Source organism: Centruroides sculpturatus, unplaced genomic scaffold (assembly GCF_000671375.1).
Source record: "Centruroides sculpturatus isolate CEXI.00-Female unplaced genomic scaffold, Cexi_2.0 scaffold1040, whole genome shotgun sequence".
In the NCBI taxonomy this organism is placed as follows: Eukaryota; Metazoa; Arthropoda; class Arachnida; order Scorpiones; family Buthidae; genus Centruroides; species Centruroides sculpturatus.
Window position 1 is genome coordinate 142,805 of NW_019388358.1, and position 23,973 is coordinate 166,777.

The 23,973-nt window shown below is 31.4% G+C and overlaps 3 protein-coding genes and 1 non-coding gene across 10 annotated transcripts in view; 3 read left to right on the plus strand and 1 right to left on the minus strand.

Moving 5' to 3' along the window:
* Positions 1–3,880: 3,880 nt before the first annotated feature.
* Positions 3,881–7,234, minus strand: LOC111616895 (ninjurin-2-like). The gene is made up of 3 exons (XM_023358251.1): positions 7,099–7,234; positions 6,840–7,034; positions 3,881–4,290 (listed from the first exon to the last, which is right to left on the minus strand). Exons 1-3 carry the CDS (start codon positions 7,186–7,188, stop codon positions 4,132–4,134), a joined length of 444 nt encoding a protein of 147 aa, XP_023214019.1. The 5' UTR covers positions 7,189–7,234; the 3' UTR covers positions 3,881–4,131.
* LOC111616894 (ninjurin-2-like) lies at positions 7,124–10,466 on the plus strand. Of its 7 annotated transcripts, none has more exons than XM_023358244.1 (3): positions 7,124–7,336; positions 8,351–8,545; positions 9,568–10,466. In XM_023358244.1, the coding sequence occupies exons 1-3, from the start codon at positions 7,160–7,162 to the stop codon at positions 9,853–9,855; spliced, it is 660 nt and encodes a 219-aa protein (XP_023214012.1). In that variant the 5' UTR covers positions 7,124–7,159; the 3' UTR covers positions 9,856–10,466. The 7 variants fall into 7 exon arrangements, with proteins under 7 accessions (XP_023214012.1, XP_023214013.1, XP_023214015.1 ...); XM_023358245.1 differs by lacking the exon at positions 7,124–7,336 and adding an exon at positions 7,586–7,676 and having other exon boundaries at positions 9,568–10,465; XM_023358247.1 differs by lacking the exon at positions 7,124–7,336 and adding an exon at positions 7,611–7,664 and having other exon boundaries at positions 9,568–10,465.
* Positions 10,467–13,506: 3,040 nt separating this feature from the next.
* On the plus strand, positions 13,507–13,579 carry Trnak-uuu. The gene has a single exon. It is a non-coding gene; the product is annotated as a tRNA-Lys (tRNA).
* A 6,096-nt stretch (positions 13,580–19,675) lies between these two features.
* LOC111616898 (protein MON2 homolog) overlaps positions 19,676–23,973 on the plus strand; it is a 90,163-nt gene continuing 85,865 nt past the window's right edge. Inside the window, exon 1 of the mRNA XM_023358258.1 lies at positions 19,676–19,894. The gene's annotated coding sequence lies outside the window, so the exon portion shown is untranslated. The remainder of the gene's footprint in view (positions 19,895–23,973) is intronic.

Below are 23,973 nucleotides of genomic sequence, written 5' to 3' on the forward strand. Positions count from 1 at the left end.
AAGTTAAGCAACTCTCGTTGCTGGATTTTCGGATTCTATTATACTAGATTACTTGATTGTTACTACAGTGAAATCTGGTCAACTGGAATCGATTGGGAAATTTGGACTTCGAATTACGGAGGTTGGGCTAAAAATAAAGATTTTGTGCATGAATTTATAATAAACTACCCATACGATATTTCTGTGTAAGTAGTTTATTATGGGATTAATTAAGAATTTACTTCTTATTAGCATTTACAATGCTTTATAAAACTCATCTCTCTGAAAAATTAGGCGTTTTCCCATTTTAAATTAATTAGTTTTTCATTAATTAGTAATATGAAAAGTTTACAATAAAATCACATAATAGATGGCACCAAATACAATTTATCTATTTATATAAAGGAGAGTGTTTGTTTGTTCGCTATGCACTCGTAGACCGTACGACAAATTTTCACTAAACTCGGCACTTACGTTAACATGTTTTTAACATAGATAATGTCGTACAAATCACCACGAAATATTGATTGCATTTCTGTCGATTTTCGATTTTTTTGTTTTAATATGTGGCGCCATATATTGGCGAAAAAAATTTAAAAATAATAAACTTAATACAATTTATACAAAAACGGATATAATTTTTTAAAAAGAAACAAATATTACATTCAGTTAATATGGGCTGACCACGTGGAAGTTTGTAGGTTTAATACACGTTAAATGCGGGCCAGATAAAGCAATAAACCTTTTAGGTGTCTTTCAGTACACTTTTCTCATACAGTGAGAAAAATAGTCTATTTTGGGCTTCTTGGGTCCTGTTTAGAAGCGTTTAAATAAAGGATTAAAAAAAGAAATTTCTTGTAATTTAATTTCAAAATTAAAAAAAAAAATCTAAGTAGGGTCATTTTGACTAGCACCATCTCACTTAAAGGTTTTAAAACTCTTCCTTTCCTTTGCACACTTTTACACGAGTTAAAATATTCTAGCTCGCTGCCTTTATACAAAGCAAATAACACGTCCCTTGACTAAAAAGAAAATGGCGAACGTGTATTCAATTTTCTTTAAACATAACCACTTTAAGAAGTTTATTCTAGTTCGTTGGAAGAACAATTTAAAATGTTTACACAGGAAATCCTCGTTAATTTTAATTCGAAATTCAAAGGACGAAATAATCACGACTTCGAATTATCCGAAATTTACATATTTCTGCACAATACGCCAAATGTCACATAACCGATTTAATTTATTAATTTAAGGAAACGGGATACGGCTACGTATACAGAACGCTACTTTCGTCAATTAATAATTATAATAGCACGTATTACTAGTTAAAAGTGAAGTAGATTTATGAACAGAGACGTTGCTTAAAAATGAATTATTCTATAAAAAATTAATATTGTAAGATTATGAGATGGAATTATGAATAAAATAAAACATAGGGGGGACTTAAAATTTATGGTCTGTGACAGTTAATAACATATATAGAATTACTTAGACTTAATGTTCGTTTCTGAACCGCTCGTTATAATACAATTAATGGTATTTTCCACTTCCTATTTCTGTTTCCATTCCTTAAAATCATTAAACGAATTAAATGTCTGATTATAATTACATGTACAGTACTAATATATTGTGTAGCTCTCTGAAGTGTGACAATACTACTACTTTTTTACAAACTACATTTAAATAACTTTATCATTCCTGTTATAGTCCTTCCTTTTATGCTTCTTTTTCATATGTCTGCTTAAACTTTGTTTATGCTTGTACTTTATAAAAAACATTTATTTAAGAGCAAGAAAACTGTGCAAAATTTTAAATATTTACAAAGTTTTAGCCATTCCCGCAAACTTTCATCGACCCCTAAAAGGTCAATGTCGACCCTTTCGGGAAATCCGAAGTTAGAATGTTAATAGAACAGTATAGAAAGTAGAATAATAATAATAATAATAATAGAATAGTATAATAGAACGTTAATAGAATGTATTTAACAAAATATTTCAATTTTAGAATTAATAAATTACTTATCAACAGTTTATAATAAATTTAAATTTGATTTTGTACTCGATTTTTTCAACGAAACACCAAAACACTTTGGGCTTTCAACATCAAACGGCATAAAAAAGTTGCCCAGCAGAGGCCGAATTGATAAATGGAACAATCAGCTCTTCGCCTGCCGTTCGTCATTACCAGACGAACGACAACCTAGAACTCACCACGTGGAGGTGGCTGCTTCAGAGTTCCACCAAGAGTTAGAAAGAATGCTACTCCACAAGTGACCAACATCACTTGTCGAGTCCAGTTCTTCCTAACTCGCACAATGAAAATATTTATAATTACACTGAATACTCCAAATTCAGCTATTCGAAACTCGCCGTATTACTGTATTACTATCTAAACTAAGGGATGCAATATTACAACAACTAGTAATAAAGAAAGACAGAAATCTATAAATACACGTAATAAAATGCTCGTTACGGCAACAAAGTTTAGTTCAACCTCATTAACCAAAAACAAAGAATAAAAAAAAAAATACTCGCCCTGCACGGGATTTAATAAAGCGGGACACAGAAAGTCTTCTCCATCTCCAGTCGGCCTCTTCACTCGAACGGCCCTTAAAGAAACGGGACACAGAGAGCCCTTTAATCCTCACCGTCTTTTGTCTTCACCCGATGCGGGACACAGGGAACCTTCTCCACCTTTCGTCGGAGTCTCCTGGTCTTCGTCCGAGCGGGCCTTAAAGATGCTGGACACAAAGAGTTAGTTTGAGTAAAGAGTAACTCGAGTAAAAAGGCCGACGGGAGATTCCATCTCTTTACTCGAGCGTGCCCAAGAGAAAGGCTACACAGAGAGCCCTTTCTGCCTTCCGTACATTACTGAAGTTTACTTAATCGCAACTTTTTCGAGAAATCTCAAAGAAACGCGGAACTTTCGAACAAATTTACTCTTAACAATTGCCATCTACAATAAAAAAAGCCAACAATACATTCTAACAATTCGTTACGTATTGTTAGAATATATTGTTAAGAACGCGTGACGTTTTACGATCCTGTCATATTTTTACGTCACGTGTTACGTAAAAACATTAATCGGTTTGAAATATTTCAAAAAGGATTATTTTATTAAAATAATATTCATAGAGGAATTTGTAATGATTGTGGCCCTTCGCACGCCAGGTAAGGTTTGTATTTTCGGGGAAAAACGTTCTTCAAAATTCGGCCGCTACGGTGAAATTTAGCGCTGCTTTCCCTATTGTGTGTATATTATGCAAAAGTATAATCGGATGTGTCCTCCATCTCCATGTTCTAAAAATTCCATTCACTGAAGTGACCCTCGACCTTCTGTATCAGAAATTCATTAGAAAACGACCCATCAATGGCCGAGTGGCTAAAACCACTAAACATTCGCGGGTTAGCCGCGCAGAATTTCCCGGATTTTCTTCACATGTCTAACACCTAAATAAGGACCAGTTTCTCAGTCTTCCAAAAAAAAGGCACCACCTTGAACTGCCTATTCAATCAAAAACCACACCAAACCTTGTATGGATATGCTGCTCATACTAAGATTTAAACATCATTATTGGGCTTCAATTTTCAAATTGCAGACCTATATATTTCCAATTGTTGTCTGTCTGTCCTTCCTTAATCTCGAGAACGTACTTATTGTTAGATGAAAACCGAAAGCAGATACAGAGCTGGAGCTCCATATTAACTATACACTGTACGAAGATTAGGTTAAGTTATGTATATTAAGCTGTCATTTTAATATTAGACAAAGATTTCTTTTGTTTAATTAGTGTTTACTCTTTTTTACAGTTTTTAGTGTATAATGAACAAGCTTACGACATTCTAAGGCCAACATGTAAAATGATTTGATCTAGAAAGGTAAAGAATCGTACATAAAAATTCACATTTTATATAAGAAATATAGGCTAAAAAATTTTTATTACTAAAAAATATATTTTTTTTTCCACTTTTTACTTACATTCAATAAAATTTCATCATATAAACTTTCAATCTAATATTATAAACATCGCCGTGATGTAAACACGAAGCTTATTTATGTAGAATTATTTACACCGAGAATCTTATGAAAGTATTTACAACATAATATATTTTTAATAAGCTCAAATATAAATATGTACTACATAGGCCATTCTTAATGCGAAGTGCCGAATGCCGATATGAAAACATTGACAACTGTAATCAAAAATATACCTATGATAGTTAAATTATTAAGCAATTCTGCATTATGTTGCTGAGCGGTCATGTTGATATTGTAGCGGTTATTCAATACTAATAAAACTCCCACGATGATCTGAAAAATTAAAGTAGGAGTTAATCAAAATTGAACGATGTGACAACACCCTAAACTTTAATTAAACTTCTCCTTTAATGGTTCCTATTTGTTTTGATACTTTATCTCGGCTTTCATTTATCAAAAATAATATTATACCGAACACCGTGTTTAGAGTTTCCTCCCCCTTATACAATTATTATGTTAATATTTAATTACAATTAAAATGTACTGCGTTAAATGCCTTTGCTATAAACAGTCAGTTAATAAAATATAAATGATAAGAACACAAGTTTTTCACCGTTATTGGCCATAGATTAATTATTACGTTTCCCGTCTTTCAATGGAAACTAATTTATTTTTTCATACATATTGTCAAGATATCATTCTGCCCCTTTTAATAATATTACCCAAAGAAAATTGTCTAGAGATTGTGGCTGATATTACTTAACCTTGCATCCACCCAATTTATAATTGTGTGGCTAGAAGTTTAAGAATGTTTCAATTGAAAAGATATAATTTACGATTACTGTAAAAAGCGTAAAAATCAAAAACGAACAATTACTATTCTTTCAGTGAACACCTTAAAAAAGCAATTATTTATAATACAGTCAAACATTTGAACAACAGCCACTGATAAACCCTTAATTAAAGTGTCCCATGTCCATGTTTATAATTACCGATTGTTACACATTGTTATACAATTACCGATCCTTTGATATTCCTTAACTACATTTCATATCAAAACAAATATTCTGTGAGGATGTAGAATGATATGTAACTCGTAATAATTAGCTAAAACAAATTAAGTTTTGGCTACTGATAACACTTATGATGAAAAGGAAATTTGTTATATATACAAAGACAGGAAAGACTTACATTGAGCTGGCTGATACTTAAAAATTTAGGCCTATAGGTACGGTACATAAGTATTTGTGGATGCCTTCTAAATGTTCGAGGAAAGGCCAGTAATAAATTTATATTCGATCAAAATTAAACATAAGTGCAAATACCAGTCTGTGTTTATATAATACGGTTACCTGGTTTATTAAAATTATATACAGTGATTATATACTTTAATATATTTTTCGTAATATGACAAAAGTACAGTTTAACAACTGAACTTTTCTTGTTTAAAACGCTTACAACGTGTCATAAATTCATTATCGCCTATAGAAAAAAATAAATAAATAAATGAAACGAAGAGTTTAAATAATCAAACGATAAAACCCTATTCTTATAGGGCTATAACATAAATAATTAATTATTAAGGTACTCAGTAATTTGGACAGTCGGCATTGATCTGTATATACATTGGGGACAATGATGGGTGAAAAACATTCTTATTGTCAGGTTTTGAATGGATATAAAAAATTAAGGTGTACTGTACCAATTGTTGTTGTGTGTACTTGTCACTACTAATAATTTTTATATTATGGTATAAAATTAAAAATACATAGCCTATATATCTAGGGAGGGTGGGTAATTTTCTGGTACAAAATAATGGGAGATATATCCAGTCTCTTATGGATTGACGTCCTTTTATTGGACTAGAGAAGTTTAGAGAAGTTTAAGCTTATCAAGACGAATTAATTAAAAATTTTTCTAATAAGAATTGTGACAATTTAATTTTCAATTTTAAATAATTACAACTAAATTGTTTTCAACTTTAAATTTGAAAAATAATCGAATTATTCAATTTAATTTCGAACTTGATTTAATTTATTCAATTCTGCAATCCAGTTAAGATTAACGAATTTAAATCTGTTTGTTCCAATAAGTTAAAATTGCTTTTCATTTGAACTTCTATATTTTAATCTGTTATTTACGAAACGAATACCTTATCCACTTTCAAACTTAAATATAAAATTTGGCTAATCCCCTTTATTTCCAATCTGCAATATGTGCATCACTCTAGTTGAGTATTACACAAACAGATTGCAAGGGATAAAATTAAGATGTTAACAATGAATGCAGAATATTTAAATAATTGCTCTTTTAAGGCTTTATGCTTTTTATTCCATACTTCAATTACATAATTCCAGACAGATTGATATAATGGGTCTTGAACTAGAATATTTACTGAACAAAAACCACTCAAGATTATAAACATCCTCCAGCTTCAACTACTTTCCTGTGTTTATAGCATATCAATGTAATTAAAAAGTTATAAAGTCCTATATTCTCAGCTTTGGTTTAAACTACATTTAAACTGTTGCAGTGTAGTTGTAGTATATATAAAATTAATTGTCTGACTTATTAATAATATATTATTTAACATAATTTCATAAATTAGTTAATTTTATACAGCATAATATTTCTATACTGTAAATATTCCAAGTGTAGTGTTAATATAAAACAAAGATATTTATAGAAAGATATGTCTATATACACAAACACATATCCTTCTATAAATATCTGTAATAGTTTGTTTCATATAAACACTACACTTAGAATATTTAAACTGTTACAGTGTAGTTGTAGTGTATATAAAACTGTCTAACTTAAGTGAGTATATTATTAATATGTATTCTGTGTGTATAAGTATAGACATATATTTCTATAAATACCTGTAACGAGATAGACACGCTGAGGCAAGTGACGTTTAGTAGATAGTACTTGTCATTCTCCCCTTCACGCAAAACATATTTCAATTGAGATGCATTGGCAGTAAGAAGGGCTATGTCCATCATCCCTTGAGCAACTGTCTTTTTGGCGGCATATAAATTAACATCCATGGCAGGCCGAGAAGAACGAGGACGTTCCTGTAAAAAGCAAATACTATTCGTTTTTAATACGTTTATTTTTAAATAATTTCCCGTTTCTTACCTCCCGTTCGATGAGTGTTCTATCCGGTTGATCGCCACATTCGACCATACTCGTCTGCTTCATGTTAATCGCTTCGTTTCTCTCCTCCATCACCCCGTTCGCGCCCGTTTCTACTAAGAAGTTAACCGGAGGCCATTTTGAAAGTTTAAAAAAACGCGTCCTTGAACGTCTATTACGTCATCGCAGGCGGACGATTTATGACAAAACATCCTGTAGAAAGTTCAAGAGAAATAAAGAGGTAAAAATATCAGAAATTTAATCGAAATTATTATTATAATTTAAACGTGATCATCCTTTAATAACTATACTATAAACATAGAAATCGTGAAGTTATTTTTATTAATTTTTTTAAAATATTAATTAATATATTAATTTTATATTAATTTATTCCAGATGCGATTAAAATTTTACTCATATTTTATGAATTTTTTTTTAAAATTAATTTTACTTTTTAAAAAATAATAATGCTTACGTCAAGCGTCAAGATTTTAAAATTAATGACGTCACTTTAACTCGATTAAAATTCGTTAATTCTATTTAAGACTCTAATTATTATTAGAATGCAAGTAATTGAACGGGTATTATTAATTAATTACAATTAAAGGATGCCGTTACTTTTAAAATTTCCTCCATTGTTTAACCGTGTTTGGAGGAAGACAGGAAGCGTTAATGTTAATTAGTTGTGTTATTATAACTCAATGGCGATTCTTTATACGTTTATAAATGACTTAAAAGTGGAATGAGTCGTGTGGAATGTCTTTCCGTAACTCGTTCTACCGCTTATTGGGCGTTAGAACTTATTCGTAAATCCGGTTACGTGCTTTACTATTGGTCACGCTGTCATTTTATAGATTGACTTTGTAATTATTGGTTGACGTAATTGCTAGCGAGGTTTCAGCCTTGCCATGACTTGCAGCGAAGTAAGTTGGGTGTAAATTAGGCTAAAATTCCGTTTTGTAGTTTAAATAGGGCCCTGTGACTTGCCGTAGGAGGCATAAAATGCTTTAATACGGCATGTATACCCGAACACGTGGTCTGTCTTGGGCAGGTATGCCCTACTTAAGAGTGATTTAATTTAATATTCTGCAGCTCGTTTCGTTGTTTTAAGATGTAAAACTGCAAGTTTAAATCTTATTTACGTTTGATTTTTGTTTATATAACGATATCTGAAGGTTAAACTCGTGTTTATGTTACGAGATTCGAGTTAAAAGTGTCGAATTGGTGTTTAATTTTTTGCTTTTGTTGTTTTCAGTGCACTCGAGAAGCGAGACGTGTCCCTATGGATGTAAATATCTACGCGACGAGAAAAACTGTAGCTCAGGGTATGATGGATATTGCTCTATTAACTGCCAATGCGTCCCAGTTAAAGTATGTTCTTAGTCATTCGGATATGCACGAATATTTCCTAATTAACATTACGTTAATTGGCACTTCGATGGCTTTACAGGTTAGTATTTAAGTTATGAATTACACTTAGGCTATATGAAGTTTTATATGTATCAATAATACACACAAACATACATTATGCATATATACTGTCTGTGTATGTAAGACCTATGTGTATATTTTAAATCAAGCCTACAGTATAGACCTAATGAAACAAAATTCATTTAAAAAAATGGCATCAGATATGTTTTTATCAGTATTTTTGTTACAAAATTTCAAACAATATATATATAACAATATAGATCTATTGTATGGGAAGTTAGAATTTCTTACATAAATCAGTAACTTCTGATAGAAAAGCATTTGTAGATTTATTAATTTATCCTTATTATAAGATTGTTATTCTATATTTTAATAGATCTGATCTTCCAAAACTGATGAAAATAAAGAGGTGATGATAAACTATATATTCATTAAAGCTTGTCTTGATAATCTATTATTTGGCAGATGCCTGGTAAAATGGCATAGGCTAATATAACTGGATAAACAAACCAATAATATAATTCATTAGTTCTCAATCGGTAGTATGCATACCCCTGGTATACATAAGAAGGATCGGTTACAGACTGCTACAAAAGGATAGTGAAAAAGGTTGAGAACCTCTGATATTCAAATAAAAGGAGGTATGTTATGGACTTGCTTATCCAGTTGTAGTAAATCTGCTTTAGGCATTACTTCCAAAAATATTGAAGTATGTTTATAAGATTAGATTTGTTAACAATTTACAAAATATCCAAGTTCACTTATGGCCTGAATTCTTTATATTTCCATAATAAAAAATACAGATAATTTCTCAAGTGTTCTCCTAAAAATGATTCAGAAGTAACCTCATTCAAGAGTATTATAAACATTAAATATTCATACTGTCCATTTTATTTATCATAAAAGTCAATACCTAAATACATAAATCAGTGACATAAAAAATGTATCCAAGGTTAATAACATTACCATAAATTACATTACATTGAAAGTGACAAAAATTTACTGTTTAAAGGTGATTTATAGTGAGTAATTTATTCACAGATAATTGTTGGAATAATGCTGATTCTAGTAGGAAGATCTAATATTAATTATAAGAAACACCAGAAAGGAGCCGATGAGATGAACAACGCCATTGTAGTCATGATATTCCTAATAACTGTGGTTAATGTTTTAATTAGTGCATTTAGTGTGGACGTGGTCGAATACGATGATACTTTCACAACCGTTCCTCCATTAGACGACGATGGAATTTCCGACAAAGTTCAACAACCGGGTCGAGTAGAGAGAGATTTACAATATTATTGGCCTAATTGTTCGGAAAGATTTTGATTTTTAATTACTAATCTAAAATATTCTCAAATGCCTCTACAGTATTAAAAGTTAGTGAAGAGATTGTAAGGATCACATGGTATTAAGTGATGGAATTTTTTTTTACTCCTGCGAATTAAACATTTAAAAATAATTTTCTAGAGTTGTAACTAACTTAAATTCTTGTACTTCAATTAACTGTGATACTTAAACCTTTGTACTTTATAACTGTGTAATAACACAATAAATAAACAATAAGAACTGTCACCTGTGAGTGATTTACAGATGGATTGTCGTGTTAATTACTATTCTTTCACTTTGTAATCGTTAAACAGATAAACACAGAACTCTTTTGTGCTAAATTGTTTTTTTAAATAATTCTTTTTGTGTTTAAACGTTTCGAAATGAATGTAGACAAGGCGAGATTAAGAAAACTTCACATCAAACGTAACTTTTTTTTTTCTTTTTTTAAATTATAACCTTGAAGTTCATAGGTTAATAAAGATTAACGCGTCGTGAATTTTATTTCGTCATAGAATTTAAATTAAAAACTTAAACATTTATTATAATTGATAATCAAACTTTACATGTTTAAATCACTCTCATCCTGAAGGACAGGGCCATCGACAGAGGGGGAAAGCTGGGGATTTTTCCACGCACCCGGAGAAAACTTTGGGATTTTTTAGTGCTTATTATAAATTAATAATGTTGTATTTCATTTGTTTAAAAAAATTGGGGGCTAAATGAGCCCTAAAGCTTGGTATGGGGGCCTGATGCCCCATACCAAACTGAAATATACTGTATTTTGCATAAGTATTTTTATGCTGATTAATTACTTTTAACTATATTTAAATTTAGAAATTGCTTTTGAAATTTCTAAATTTAGAAATTTTTGCTTAGAAATCGCTTCTTTAGAAATTAGAAATTGAATTGGAAATTTAGAAATTGCTTCATTTAAATTCTTTTTAAACATAAATCTGGAGTAAAAATTGCAAAACTTTAATTATATAGTTGAATATAATCATATGAGACGAGGTAGTGATTTTTTGGTGTAATGAGAATAATAGTTTTATTATTACTATTATTTGGTATGTCATTCCGAGAATGATTAAGAAATTGCATTTATGTATGTAAGTGTTATCCTTTGCAAGATTTCAAACTTGTCCTGAATATCTACCCAAACCGGATTTTGTGTTTTAATTTCGGCTGTGTAGAATTTATAAATAAAATGCTGTGCTTTTTTTTAAAATTTTAATACTTTTGTGAGATAATTGGAAGTGGGAATTAATGTACTGTACAATATAAATTTTTATAGTAGTCTACAGTCAATATGACAATAAAACTTGTATAGTCTAAGGCAAGTTTTTCTGATCTTTACTGGTCGTGGGTTCGCGCCTCTCCAACGTGTTTGCCACGTGGAGTTTTCCTGGTTTTTTCTCGTTTTTAACATCTAAATAGGGGCCTGTTTCCTGTAGAAAGTCCTCCGGGTATCGCCCACGTGTTGCGTTGCCTTATACAACAAACAACTAATCTTTAATGCTTGTTGGCTCTTTTCTATACTAATACAAAATATATAAGATTTTTTATTCTCTTTCTGCCCTGTGAGCATTAAGAAAGCCTTTTCCTATGCATATCACGGATGTGACCGGGCCCATCCTATTCCCATGAAAAATTCCTGGGTTCTCTGCCCAGAATGGTACACTAACGCCTTAACCATCCGCCCAGAATAAGAGAATAATTTCTTTTATTGAATTTTCAATAGAAGATAAAAATAATCTCATTACGAATTTGAGTTTTTAATACATGAACTGATGCTAATAATAATAATTACTTGACAGTGAAAACAATTATTTGATAATAATAATAATAATAACAACGAAGATGAATGAATACAGACGGAACAGAAGTAGTAATTATTTACCTTTGAAATTAGGTAAAGGCCAAACAATGGCTGTTGCATGATATCAACTAACTTTATAACAATAAAATAAAGTTATATTCAGTAAGAACAATAGAAAGAAGTTAACAAGTAGTGTTTGTTTGTTTTTTCTACGCTTAATTGAAACATATATTGATTTATAATATAATAAATTATTGACAAGGTGAGGCATAAATAATACACTTTTTTGAATGTAAGGTATGTGTGTGGGGGATTATATTCACCCTGTTTGAAGCTTAATATCTCCTGTGCTTTTTGTCGAAAATTTCTGAAATTTTGCAGGAATGTTTGTGTATTAAGGAGATCGATGCTATTAAATTTTGGTGGTTAAAGGTAGAGGAGATGGGGAGATAGAGCGAATCGTATGACATATCTCGAGTAGGATCGGACTTAATGACTGTTCTCCTTGTTACTAGCATTTACAAATTTTTATAAAACACGTCCCTCATAACACGCAGCTGTAAATGTTGCCGGGAAAGTTAAGCAACTCGCTGTTGGATTTTTGTTTTTAATTTTTACATTAAGCCTGTAAACCACAAGAAACAAATGGTCCTTCTCATCTAACTTGTTTTTTCACTGTTTACAGCCCTGAATGTTTGATACGATACGGTCAATACGTGGGTGATCTACCTTTAGAGGTGATCTACGACTTTTTATGGGAAACTGCCTCCTGTTTAGGTGTTAGACATATGAAGACACGGAAAACACGTGGCAAACTCATGGGTGAGAATCGAACCCACCACTAACTTTCCACGTTCGTGAGTTTTATTCATTCGTCCACTAATTGGTCTTTTTTAGCCCAAAAACCAATTAACATCAGATGTACAGTACAGTACAATATATCCGGAAGAAGTGTGTTAATTGTGTCTTAACCTGTATTTAAATTATTTTGTATAAAACGAAAAGAAAGCACGTCATACCTGTCAGTTAATAAGGTTATTGCTCTAAATTACATCATTGGAGGAAATAATTAAAATAGATAATAATAATGTGAACCTCATGAATAGCTTTTTGTAAAAGAGAAGATTATTATTATTATATAAACAAAAATTTCTATTTTTGGAGTTCGAGTCACCTACTTAGACTATATAATTGGACATTTATAATGAATGGTTATGGAGAATAAGCGATAAGAAATAAAAAAAAAAAAACAATTAATTCCGAAATAAATTTTAAAGTGTCGTATGTATATGTTATTTTACTCTTCGTATGTAAACACGTTTATTCCCAACCTTGCTGCAAATATGCAATTATTTTTAAAGGGGAAAAAGTTGATAAATAAGAGAGAAAACAATAAGTCAAGGTTAAAAAAATTTAAAATTTTTCTATCGTCTTTCCTCATTGGCTGCCAGACAGCTTATAACAATAGCGTGAGCAGTTAAATATATTCCATTGTGTACGGACGTGCTGTGCTGACAATCGTGTACAGTGTGAACCAGTCTTTACTCCTGATTATTAATTAAAACACGAGACGGAAGAATTGTAAAAAAACACGATGATATTTTTGTTGACAATAAGAAACCAGAATGTCATTAAAGCTCAAGATTTAATTTATTAAAAAATTTCAATAAAAAAAAACAACAGATTAAACATTCTGATGGACATCCTCCCAGAAAACTTTATAAAGGAAACTGACCCTTATTTAAAAGAAAAATAATAATTTTCAATAAACCTGCATATAAATAATTTCTTGGTTATTTAAACTACTCACTTTAAAACACTTAATGATGTAAGCCCGGATAGCTCAGTCGGTAGAGCGTTAGGCTTTTAACCTAACGGTCTAGGGTTCGAGTCCCTATTCGGGCGTTATTTTTTATTTTACTTTTTACCTGTGTTTATCTTATAATTTATGTTACAAACGTGAAAGAAACGGGAAATGGCCTATCTAGACATGTCAGGTCCTGTCTTTCACACCCGGCTGTCCTATTGTGAGCTTGGCCAAATCCTTAACAGGCTTACTAAAAAAAGCACTCTTAGTATTTACAGGACAGAGAGAGTTAAAAAATAAATCATTCTACGTTATTCTTGAGAAAATTGTGATAAAGAAACTTTATATTAAGTTAAATATAGTAAAATCTGTATAAATCAGAACTGTACAGCACTGAATATTTTTCTGTTTTAATTAATTAAACGGGTATTCTTTATTTAACGTAGAAAACCGCTTCGTTTGGGCAAGTTTCTATATTATTCAGGTTAGTATTTGATAGGTTTCCCTATAAAAAAAAAAATAATTCAGCAACTAGTTGCTTAAGTATCCCGGAAACGTTTGGTGGCGCCATCTGTTATGATATTTTTTAAAAAACTTTTTAGATTCTTAACTATTATGAAATAGCAAAAAGCTTAATTTTGAGGATAGGGGTGGGTTTATAAAGAACTGTAAATGCTAATAACGAGTAAAATCGTCATTAAGTCCGACCCTACTAGAGATACACAGGACCCCCTTTTTTAACTCTTTCCGCCCTGTGGGCACTAAGAGGGCCTCTTTTTTGCAAGCCCATTATGGGTACGGCCAGGCCCACAATGCGGTGGTGACGGACGGGGCCCAACATATCCGGATGGACCATTCCCTAAAAATTTATGGGGATTATTCGACCCGTCTGGATTCTAACCCAGGTCCCCCAGAACGGTAGGCTGCCATCTTGACCGCTCAGCCATCCATCCTTCACACAGGACCCCTTTCATCTCCCCACCTCTTCGACATTTAACCACCAAAATTTAATAGCATCAATCTCCATAATGCACAAACCCTCCTGAAAAATTTCAAAAAAGGGTTTTAGGTTGTGATATTCATAAAATTGTAAGATTTTGTATTATAACGAGAATGCATTTTCATTTGAAACAAATACAGAAATGTCAGGAAGAAAAGAGAAAGAAACGGCAATATTTAAAAACTAGCAGATAAGTTCGGCGTTGCTCGGGCAAAAAGCAACGATAGCGAAGATTAACATTATTACATTATAGCCAATCTCACCTGTTTTCATAGACAAGAATTAGGTGCCCCGTTCCAACTAATTAGAAAATTTTTAGTTGGATCTAAAAATATGTTCGATTTCTTGCAAAAACGCAAAAAACTGCATCTGTGCCTGTAAATCTTGCACGTCACTTTCTCTTAAAAAATCCATTGTTACTTAAGACTTTTACAAGGGACATTTTATATATTAAATCTGTTCTGTCGTGCTTAAAATATATGTATTATTAAGATTATTATCTTAATTATTAGATCTATCAATACAATAATAATTAATAGTTTGCTGTAGTATACTAAGAGAAACCGACCACGAATCTGTAAAATGCCAAGTTTCTCTCCACGGAAATTTTCCTTACCGCTTAAAATAGTTAAGTTCTACCGTACTTTCCCAATTATAATTTATATTTATGGACGTCGACCAGGGGCGGATCTACATAGAAACTAATAGGGCTTAATCCCTGGTCCCCCAAATGTCGAGGGCCCACAAAAATTGAATTATTAATGTAAATTATTAATACTTTTTCGTTAACAATGAACAGTTAATTTTCCCATTACTAGTATCTTGGCCGCTCGGCTGAATTAACGAGATGGTGTTCTAAGAGAAGATCGTTTTGATGTTTTTATGACAGATTGCCGTGCATTCCTCTACTAACCAGGAAATTTTTTGCTTTAATTCACAATCCCGCTTAATTAGCAAATTGATGAGAAAAACATTTAATGTCCGAACATTTTCACTACAAAAGTACAGTAGACCCCATATAAAACGGGTTCATACAATACGGATTCGTATAACAAGGCGAAAAAATTGCAATCGTATTCGTATAAACACGCTAAAAGAGACTGTTATAATACGGTAAAACATCATCTCCGATTCGTGTCGCGATAGGATTGGTCGAATCTAGACCAATAGCGGATATTGCACAAACCGTTTAGTTTAAACAAGCAGCGGACCTACTAAAAATCATCATTATTTAACGGCCTTAAAAATTATATTTATATTAACGATGTCTCCAAAGTTCAGCAAAGTTTTCGCGGAAAAATAATTTATCAGGAAGCACGCGAGCGCCATTCGATGACAAGCTCCACGACGAAAACAAGCTTAAGCAATGGCGTCATGGAACGGTGCACTCTCGGTAAGTAATCCTACAATTTTGTTTATAGCATAGTTTATATGGACTATTCCCAAAAAATTATACGTATTTTGAAATGTTGAATCGAATTAGTCTAGAATCGATTAATTTTATGGAAGAAAACCTTTCAAACAGTCGTAGTTCCTAAACTGCACACGTGCCGGGCTGTGATTGGCTCATGTATTTAAGTGACTGGTAAAACACGGAATTCATATAAAACGGAACGTGTCTACCGTGTTATAGGGGGGTCTACTATAATCGAAGGTCAAATTTTTTACGCCTTTTAAAACACCAAAGATTTTTTCTTTTTCCAATTATCCGAAGGTCTAGCTTTTTCACCTACGGTATTAACCTGGCAAACAATTGTCGCTTACTCTTTCAAAAATTTACATCTTTTGTCAGTTTAATTTTTAGACAAATAACTATGCTAGGGCATTGCTTGAAAATAGGGTCCGGTTTCGTCCGCATTATAAATATCCTGGGGTGAATGTTCCATAATAATCTTTGGCCATTCAGTCTGTATCCGCTCGTTAGATACTAACAAATCAGTACTTTTCTCTTCACCGTGAAGATGTTTATACCCAATAATTGTATAGCTTTTTTGCAACCCACCCGTCGGTTGCAAGATTTAAAATCTTTAAATTTTTGAATGCACGGTTGCATTACGTTCGGTCATTTTGGGAAACCTAATGTTTAACGCTCCAAAATTCTTTGCTGTTCTTGAAGAAACAAATCTCTATGCTGTTGCTTCGCTTCTGCTGCGATCCAAAGGATTTTTTACGGCATTTTATACGGTTTTCTCGACTCGAAAGATCGTAAAATTAAACTAGGGGAATCTCAACAGGTGCGTGTGTTTATCCCAACTAACTACAACAATATGTTTTGAAAAGATAAAGGGTACGCTTTATGTACTGTATTTCCACGAATTCTTGTCGTGCATACAGTATGTAAAAGATAAAAAGTATGCTTCGGTTATTAAAAGTAAGATATCAAGAAAATATCCATATATGGTAGTACAAATTTTCTAAATTCTTATCGTTTGTCCCCTGCGTAATTATTGCAGTTGGTAACAATAGTCGAAGTTTAGTTATAATAGGCAGATTAATTTAATTAAACTAAATTTATATGGAGTGTTTTGAGACTGCTGGTTAAAATAATAACCAATTGATAACATTACCTAAGATTATAATTACTGGATTCCACTAAGAAAAAAAATGCTGTGATAATGCACACCACAAGCCTGAGTTATTCTTTAAATATTTAGGATTTGTAATAGACCATAAATTATTGTGGCATGACCATATCCAGTAAATCAGCAGGCAAAACAATGTTCCTTTACAAAGACTACTTTTCATTAGAAGTTATGCCTCTGCAAAAATATGTGGAACAATTAAAATGTTCACTGATAATAAGCCAATAATTAACTCGAAGCCGTCTGCAGTATATACTGTAAAGTTTTCCATATAACACGGTCACGTTAATTCGAAATTGTCGGTACTTTTAAATCAGCTGACCGTTATTCTATAGGCGTTTATTGAGCAATTGTCCGAGATTCCACCAACAATGCCTCAAAACCAATCTTTTATAAGAAAATATTTCCCTCGAATTCTCTCGAAGAAAAATGTCTGAAGTCATCATTGTACGTGGGAACCCTTTATTAAAATTTACCTGGGCCCCATAAAGAGCCACTGCTTTTAACTAGAACCTATTTTTTTGTGTACCCTCTTCCGCCTTTTGATAGGTCCATGATCTTTATTTTCTTTTCTATAGAGTTACCAATGTTCGGGTAATTTTGGTTTTTTTTTTCAGCTGATAATCTTATTAATATTTAGTGAGTAGAGAGGTTGAGGCGCACGTTTTAAACGTGTAAACGTGTACGTGTGACGTTCGGCGCCGCTTTCCCGTAAGCCTAAAAGTTTGACGATGGTGTCTGAAATGTCGAGCGTGATTCCACCGACTATCCAAATACCATTGTCAAACTTTTAGGCTTTCGGGAAAGTGGCGCCGAACGTCACACGTACACGTTTACACGTTTAAAACGTGCGCCTCAACCTCTCTATTAATTTCAGAAATTTCAACATCAACTTTTAATATCTCGATATTTCGGCATTGTATTTAATAAAGATAATCCATTTCTTGCAATCTTCAGTCATTCGCATTATCAACAAGAATGTTAGTGTAATAACAGATTTCTTTAATGTGTGTATGTTTATTGTAATTCATGTGAGTGCAAAAATAACCTAATTAAAAGCTATTCATTTATGGACTCATACATTGTAACCTTTATAATTCACGAAGAAATATAGTCGACCCCCTATAACACGTTAGATACGTTCCGGTTTTTATAAAATCCATTTTCTACGAGTCCTTAAATACATGAGCCAATCACAGCCCGACACGTATGCAGTTTACGGACTACGGCTGTTTGAAAGGTTTTCTTGCATAAAATTAACCGATTCTAGACTAATTCGACTTAACATTTCCAAAATACATATAATTTTTTGGGAATAATCCATATAAGCTATGCTATAAACAAAAAATTATAGAATTACTAACCGAGTGTGCACCGTTCGACGACTCTGTCGCTTAAGGTTGTTTTCGTCGTGTAGCGGCGCATTGAATGGCGTTCGTGTGCTTCCTGATAAATTATTTTTCTGCGAAGACTTTGCTGAACTTCGGAGACATCATTAATACAAATATAATTTTTAAGGCCGTTAAATAATAAATGGTTTTTAGTAGGTCCGCTGCTCGTTTAAACTCAACGGTTTGTGAATTATACGAGTCTCTTATAGCGTGTTTATACGAATACAGGCGCAATTTTTTCTCCATCATATAAGAATATGAACTATAGGAACCCGTTTTATAGGAGGTCTACTGTAATAATTTTTAATTGGATACCATTTATTAGATTTATCAAAAATGGCGTGTTACGCGATTAGTCGGTAAATTAAACTTCGACTGAACGAAGATTTACTGTATTAAACATGCATGCAAAAGGCGGGTTGACCGAGGCAGAAACGTTAGCCCACCATTTTAGGAAGTTTTCCGGGTTTCCTTCACGTTAGTAACACTTAAATAAAGGCCATTTTCCCATAAAAAAACTTCTCGGGAGGCATTTTTCCTTCGGCAGATCGCCTTTGTGTCGCGTTGCCGTATACGAATAAAACCAAACCTTACTATACCATACTATACTAGACGGCCGGATGGCCGAGCGGTCAAGTGGCAGACTACCGCTCTTAAACGATCGGAATCAAATCCGAACTGAGTCGAAAAGTCCCCAGGAATTTTTCGGGAATGAGCTGTCCATATTTGTCGGGTCCCGTCCCTCACCACCCCGCCCCATTGTGAATCTGGAGTTGCTGAGTGGAGTTGCCATAATGGAGTTGCTGAAAGATGCCCTCTTACTGTCCACAAGGCGGAAAAAGTTAAAAAAAAAAAAAAATACTATACTGTAAACATTGAAACGTCTTTGAAAGTAAATAACTTATTAAAAACGTGAAACAAACAATAATTTTCATTTTTAGATCAAAGTAACTCTTCCATTTTTGAAATTTAACAACTTCAAATTTATTGGACCAACGAAAACCAATTATCGAAACGAATGACTCTTCCTAGCGAATAAAACTCTTCATTACAAATACATTAAAAAAAAAAAAAATTAAAATAATAATATCACGTATTCCTAACGGATTTTTATATTTAAATTATTATCATAAATTAAAAATAAAATAATAAAATTCATTTAGAATAATTTTATATACGAATTTTTTTTCTTTTTCTTATTATTTTTTTGATAGACGTCACCGGTGATTGCGTTCGATAATGGATGCTGCTGCAAGTGTTAAATGATGGAGGAAAGTAGCGATCGGTTTAAATATTGAACTAAGTGAAATTGTATCGCTTTTTATCAATATGCGCGCCATAAACATATATTAAAATGATTTTGTAGCTTATAAGAAGAATTTATTCGATATAATTTATAGTATTTTCACCGAAATAAGCGAAATTTAGTCAAGTAAACAGGTAAACGCCCCAACTTTCAAATTTTTCTTATTTACAATTTATATTTTCGTGTGTAAATCTTAACCTATAAATATAACATGAAAAGTTTTTATATATATATAAACGTTACACAATTAATTTACATGTCAAGTAACCTGTAACCTGTTTTCATAACAGTTAATTAACAGTTAAATCAAATAAACACAGCTTATCAGTTTATTATTATTATTACTATAATACAGGGCACAGTTTTTGTATAATACATTAAAATAATTATATGAAGATGATGTTTGGTAATGTTTTTACTGAAAATAAAACACCTATTCGTTTAAATTTTTATATAAAACATTATATTGTATATAAAACAGATACATATCAGTTTTTAAAAGAGGTGGTGGTGGTGGTTGGGGCCTTTGCTGGCTTGTCGGGGGAATGCGGATAGAGCGGGCCCTCTTCCTGCTTTTATTTATTTGTTTAATTTTTGAACGAGTAATATTAATAAAATCTAGTGTCGAGATTTTATTTTTTAGTAAAAATAGCGTTAATTTGTGGGTCGTTGAGCGTAAGTAGGACTGCTGCTGATGTACGACCGTCTCGGTGGACTTTGCTTGTGACCGATGCGGATGTTTCTTTCGATAGAGCGTGCCTAATGCGTCGTGCTTTGGCTCTTCCTCCGTCTTTGCGTGATCCTTTTTATTAATTTGTAGATGTAGTAATCGGAGTCTGTAATTCTCTAAAACTGGGATCGGATAAGCACGCTCGACCAAACCAATATCGGCAGCTGTGTAATTAATAAATAAAGAAATATTTACTTACATTCAAACACTGTAAGACTGGAATATATTATATTATAAAAAACATCACACCTCTGAACCTTAAAAGTTTAATGCAGATAAAACACAAACACTAGAAGCATTGTTTGGGACACTTATCCTCATTCTCATAATTGCAATTAGTAGTTAATCTTCAAACCACTGAAGTGAATTAATGATTTAATTAAGGAACTTTAATGATTTAAAGATTAATAAATCAGACTTTTACTGCTTTCAGGAATATAACAACCACAAATGGAATTTTAGTCTAAGTGTTATTGGCCTGATAAGCTCATCATCAGAGGCTCCAGTATATTCCATAAATCTTTTTGTAGTTAAACATCCAAAAGCAGTAAAAGTCTGATTTGTTAATTTATTATTTCCATCCAAAAAATTTTTTTTGATTCAGTAATTATATTTTTAATAAAACAAATATTTTAAGCTGCTTTTGTCACTCGTCATCTGTTTTTAAATATAGAACATTACCATCTAGAGTGCTTTATGAATTGATTTAAAATTTAAATGTAAAATTTAAAAATTTGATTAATTAATACTTAATCCTTAAATATTAAATCAAATGATTTTATATTTAAATATTAAATTGAATTGATTTACAAGGCATTTTAGATGGGAATGTTCTATTTTGTTGATGATCTGTACTTAAACCTGAAGAAGGCTGATAAAAGCAATTCAAAACATTTTTATTAAAAATATAAATGCTGGATCAAAAATGGTTATTGGATAGCAACATCAAACAAATTTAGTTGTGATTGGTTAATTTACAAAAGAATGGCTTGTTGTTGTTGCAATGGCTGCGTTCAGCAGACTCAACAGTTCTGGAGCTGTAGAATATTTTTCTGTTGAACACCCTCTATAATGGTGCTCTTTTGGAACATGTTTGGTGTTTTGACGTCACATTTAGTAGTGTCTTTCATTTACACTACCTATCTCTACCCAAAACTGACCAGTGAGGCTTTTTGTTCCAACACATGTGTCACTCATCATTTAGCAAATCCAGGTTGCTACGTAACATTTACCAATTTGCTCAGTTACAACTGTTGAGTCTGCTGAATACAGCCAGTGATTCTTAATTTCTAGAAAAAGTTATTTTAATTAATGAATCAAAATTTGCTATGTTATATTAAAGAAGTAAATTTATTAATATAGCTTTATGACCATACTTATAGTTTTAATGAAGAGTTTATTATTAAATGAATTAACTTGTTAATAAATTTTGTTTCATGGTATAGTAATAATTTAATGAAGCTCTCTGATTCATTATGAGATTTCTGATTTGCTCCTAATCTATGGTACAGTACATCAAAATATTACATAAATATCGAAATTATTAACATAAATGTAGTTTTTCAAGAGTAAAGTATAATATTGTATCACATATGAAAACTTCATTTTCTCCATTTGTTAAATATATTTTGTAATATTCATTCTATAATATTTATTTTAAAATTTTTTACATAAATATTCTTTAAATAAATTCAAAGATACATGAATTATATATTTATTTTATAATATATAGTGTGCTGTCTTCACAAATAATTTGGTATATGTATTACAAAAATACAAATGTATTTTATATAATGAAGAAAATACAGTATCTTGTAATTGTATCAAAACATTTAATTAGCCAGCTATTTTTAAATTTTTAACTACCCTTTTAGCTTATCCTACTTTATATATTTAATTTGAATTTTGTTTCCTGTTTAGTGAACTTTATTTATTTATTTTTATTTTTTCTGTATAACATCAAAAGCTAATAGTGATGTGATTAAAATATTCTTTGTTTTAATGTTTTTCTGCTTGTGTTAAATGATTAATTTTATAATTATTGTTTAAAATTGTAATAATTAATTAGAAAGATAATTACTTTTAATTTTCAAATTAATTTTATATTTAAAATATTACATAAGCAATCCTATTTCTTTGAGTTTTTATTAGATGATGTATTATTTTAAATTTTTATAATAATAATTGAAGATTAATATATAAAAGATATTTAAAAATACAGTAATTTTTCCTCATCTCAAAAATTTTTAAAAATTGCCAACCATTTTGCTTTACTTTAAATAATTTATTGCCACCAGTTTTACTTACTTATTAATGCTGATAACCTTATCTGGAATGCAAAAGTAACATGTTAAGCTGTCACTTAAAAATAAGAATCGTTATTGAATAAATTTTTAATGAATAATTTCAAATAACAACATATTTGACGTTTTATCGTGTCAAAATTTTTACGCTTTAGTCTACTGAAAAAAGATCAAAGTGGAAAAAATTTCATTTCAAATTTTCTATTGGTCAATAATAAATTTCCAATCTGGAAATGCCAAGTGGCATTGCACGAAAACTTCCTTTGGTTTTCAATGTCATTTTCTGCTTTCCTGTCCGAATTTGCTGTGGGACGGCTTGACATCCTAGGAGTATGGTGCATAGGTCTCCTGCTGCACAGGAGCTCAATGTTGCTGTTTTCCCGAGGCATGCTTTGTGATTCAATTTCATGCCGAATGTCGAAATAAGTGGACTAGGGTCTCTATTGTCAGTATTATATTTTTATTGTCACTTTAATAAAAGATATCACCAGGTGGTAATTTTGGTACTATGCAGTGCAACCCCCAAATTTATGACCATATAAACTAGTGATGAACAACCTGCAGTCTAAGAGATCCTAATATGTGACCCCTGAGGCAACATAATTTTGTTTTCATGTATTCTGTCTCATTATGCAATACTAATTAAGCTGATATTCAAGGCAAAGAACATTCAAATTAAATTTGAATACAGAAATACTGTATGAGAATAAACTGCATGTTACTAGTTTGTATATCATAAAACCTTCAACTCTAAGAAAAAAATGCTGTGGCATGTTGGAAGACTATGAAGTTCACTTGCAGCCTGCAAGAGAACATTTTTAAAACAAATCAGAGACGAGAGCAGCAGAAAAGATTAAAACTCACTGGTTTAGAGAAAAGAAATTTATCTTTATTTTTAGTTTGTTTTCAGAATCAGATTTCTAAAATATTTAGTACAACAATCAACATATTTTTATAGTTTTCTTTCATTGTAATCTGTTTACTTGATACTATTATCTAGTATCAATACCAATGTTTGTTTTTGTAAGTTGTTCACAAAGCTTAGCATATCACGTTGATAAATAAAATGAATAACTGTATAGTTCAGGTATTTATGAGTTTATCATTATTACAATGATGTTGAATATATTTGAGATTAAATCACATTTGAATATTCAACATAGTAAATTAATTCTAATTC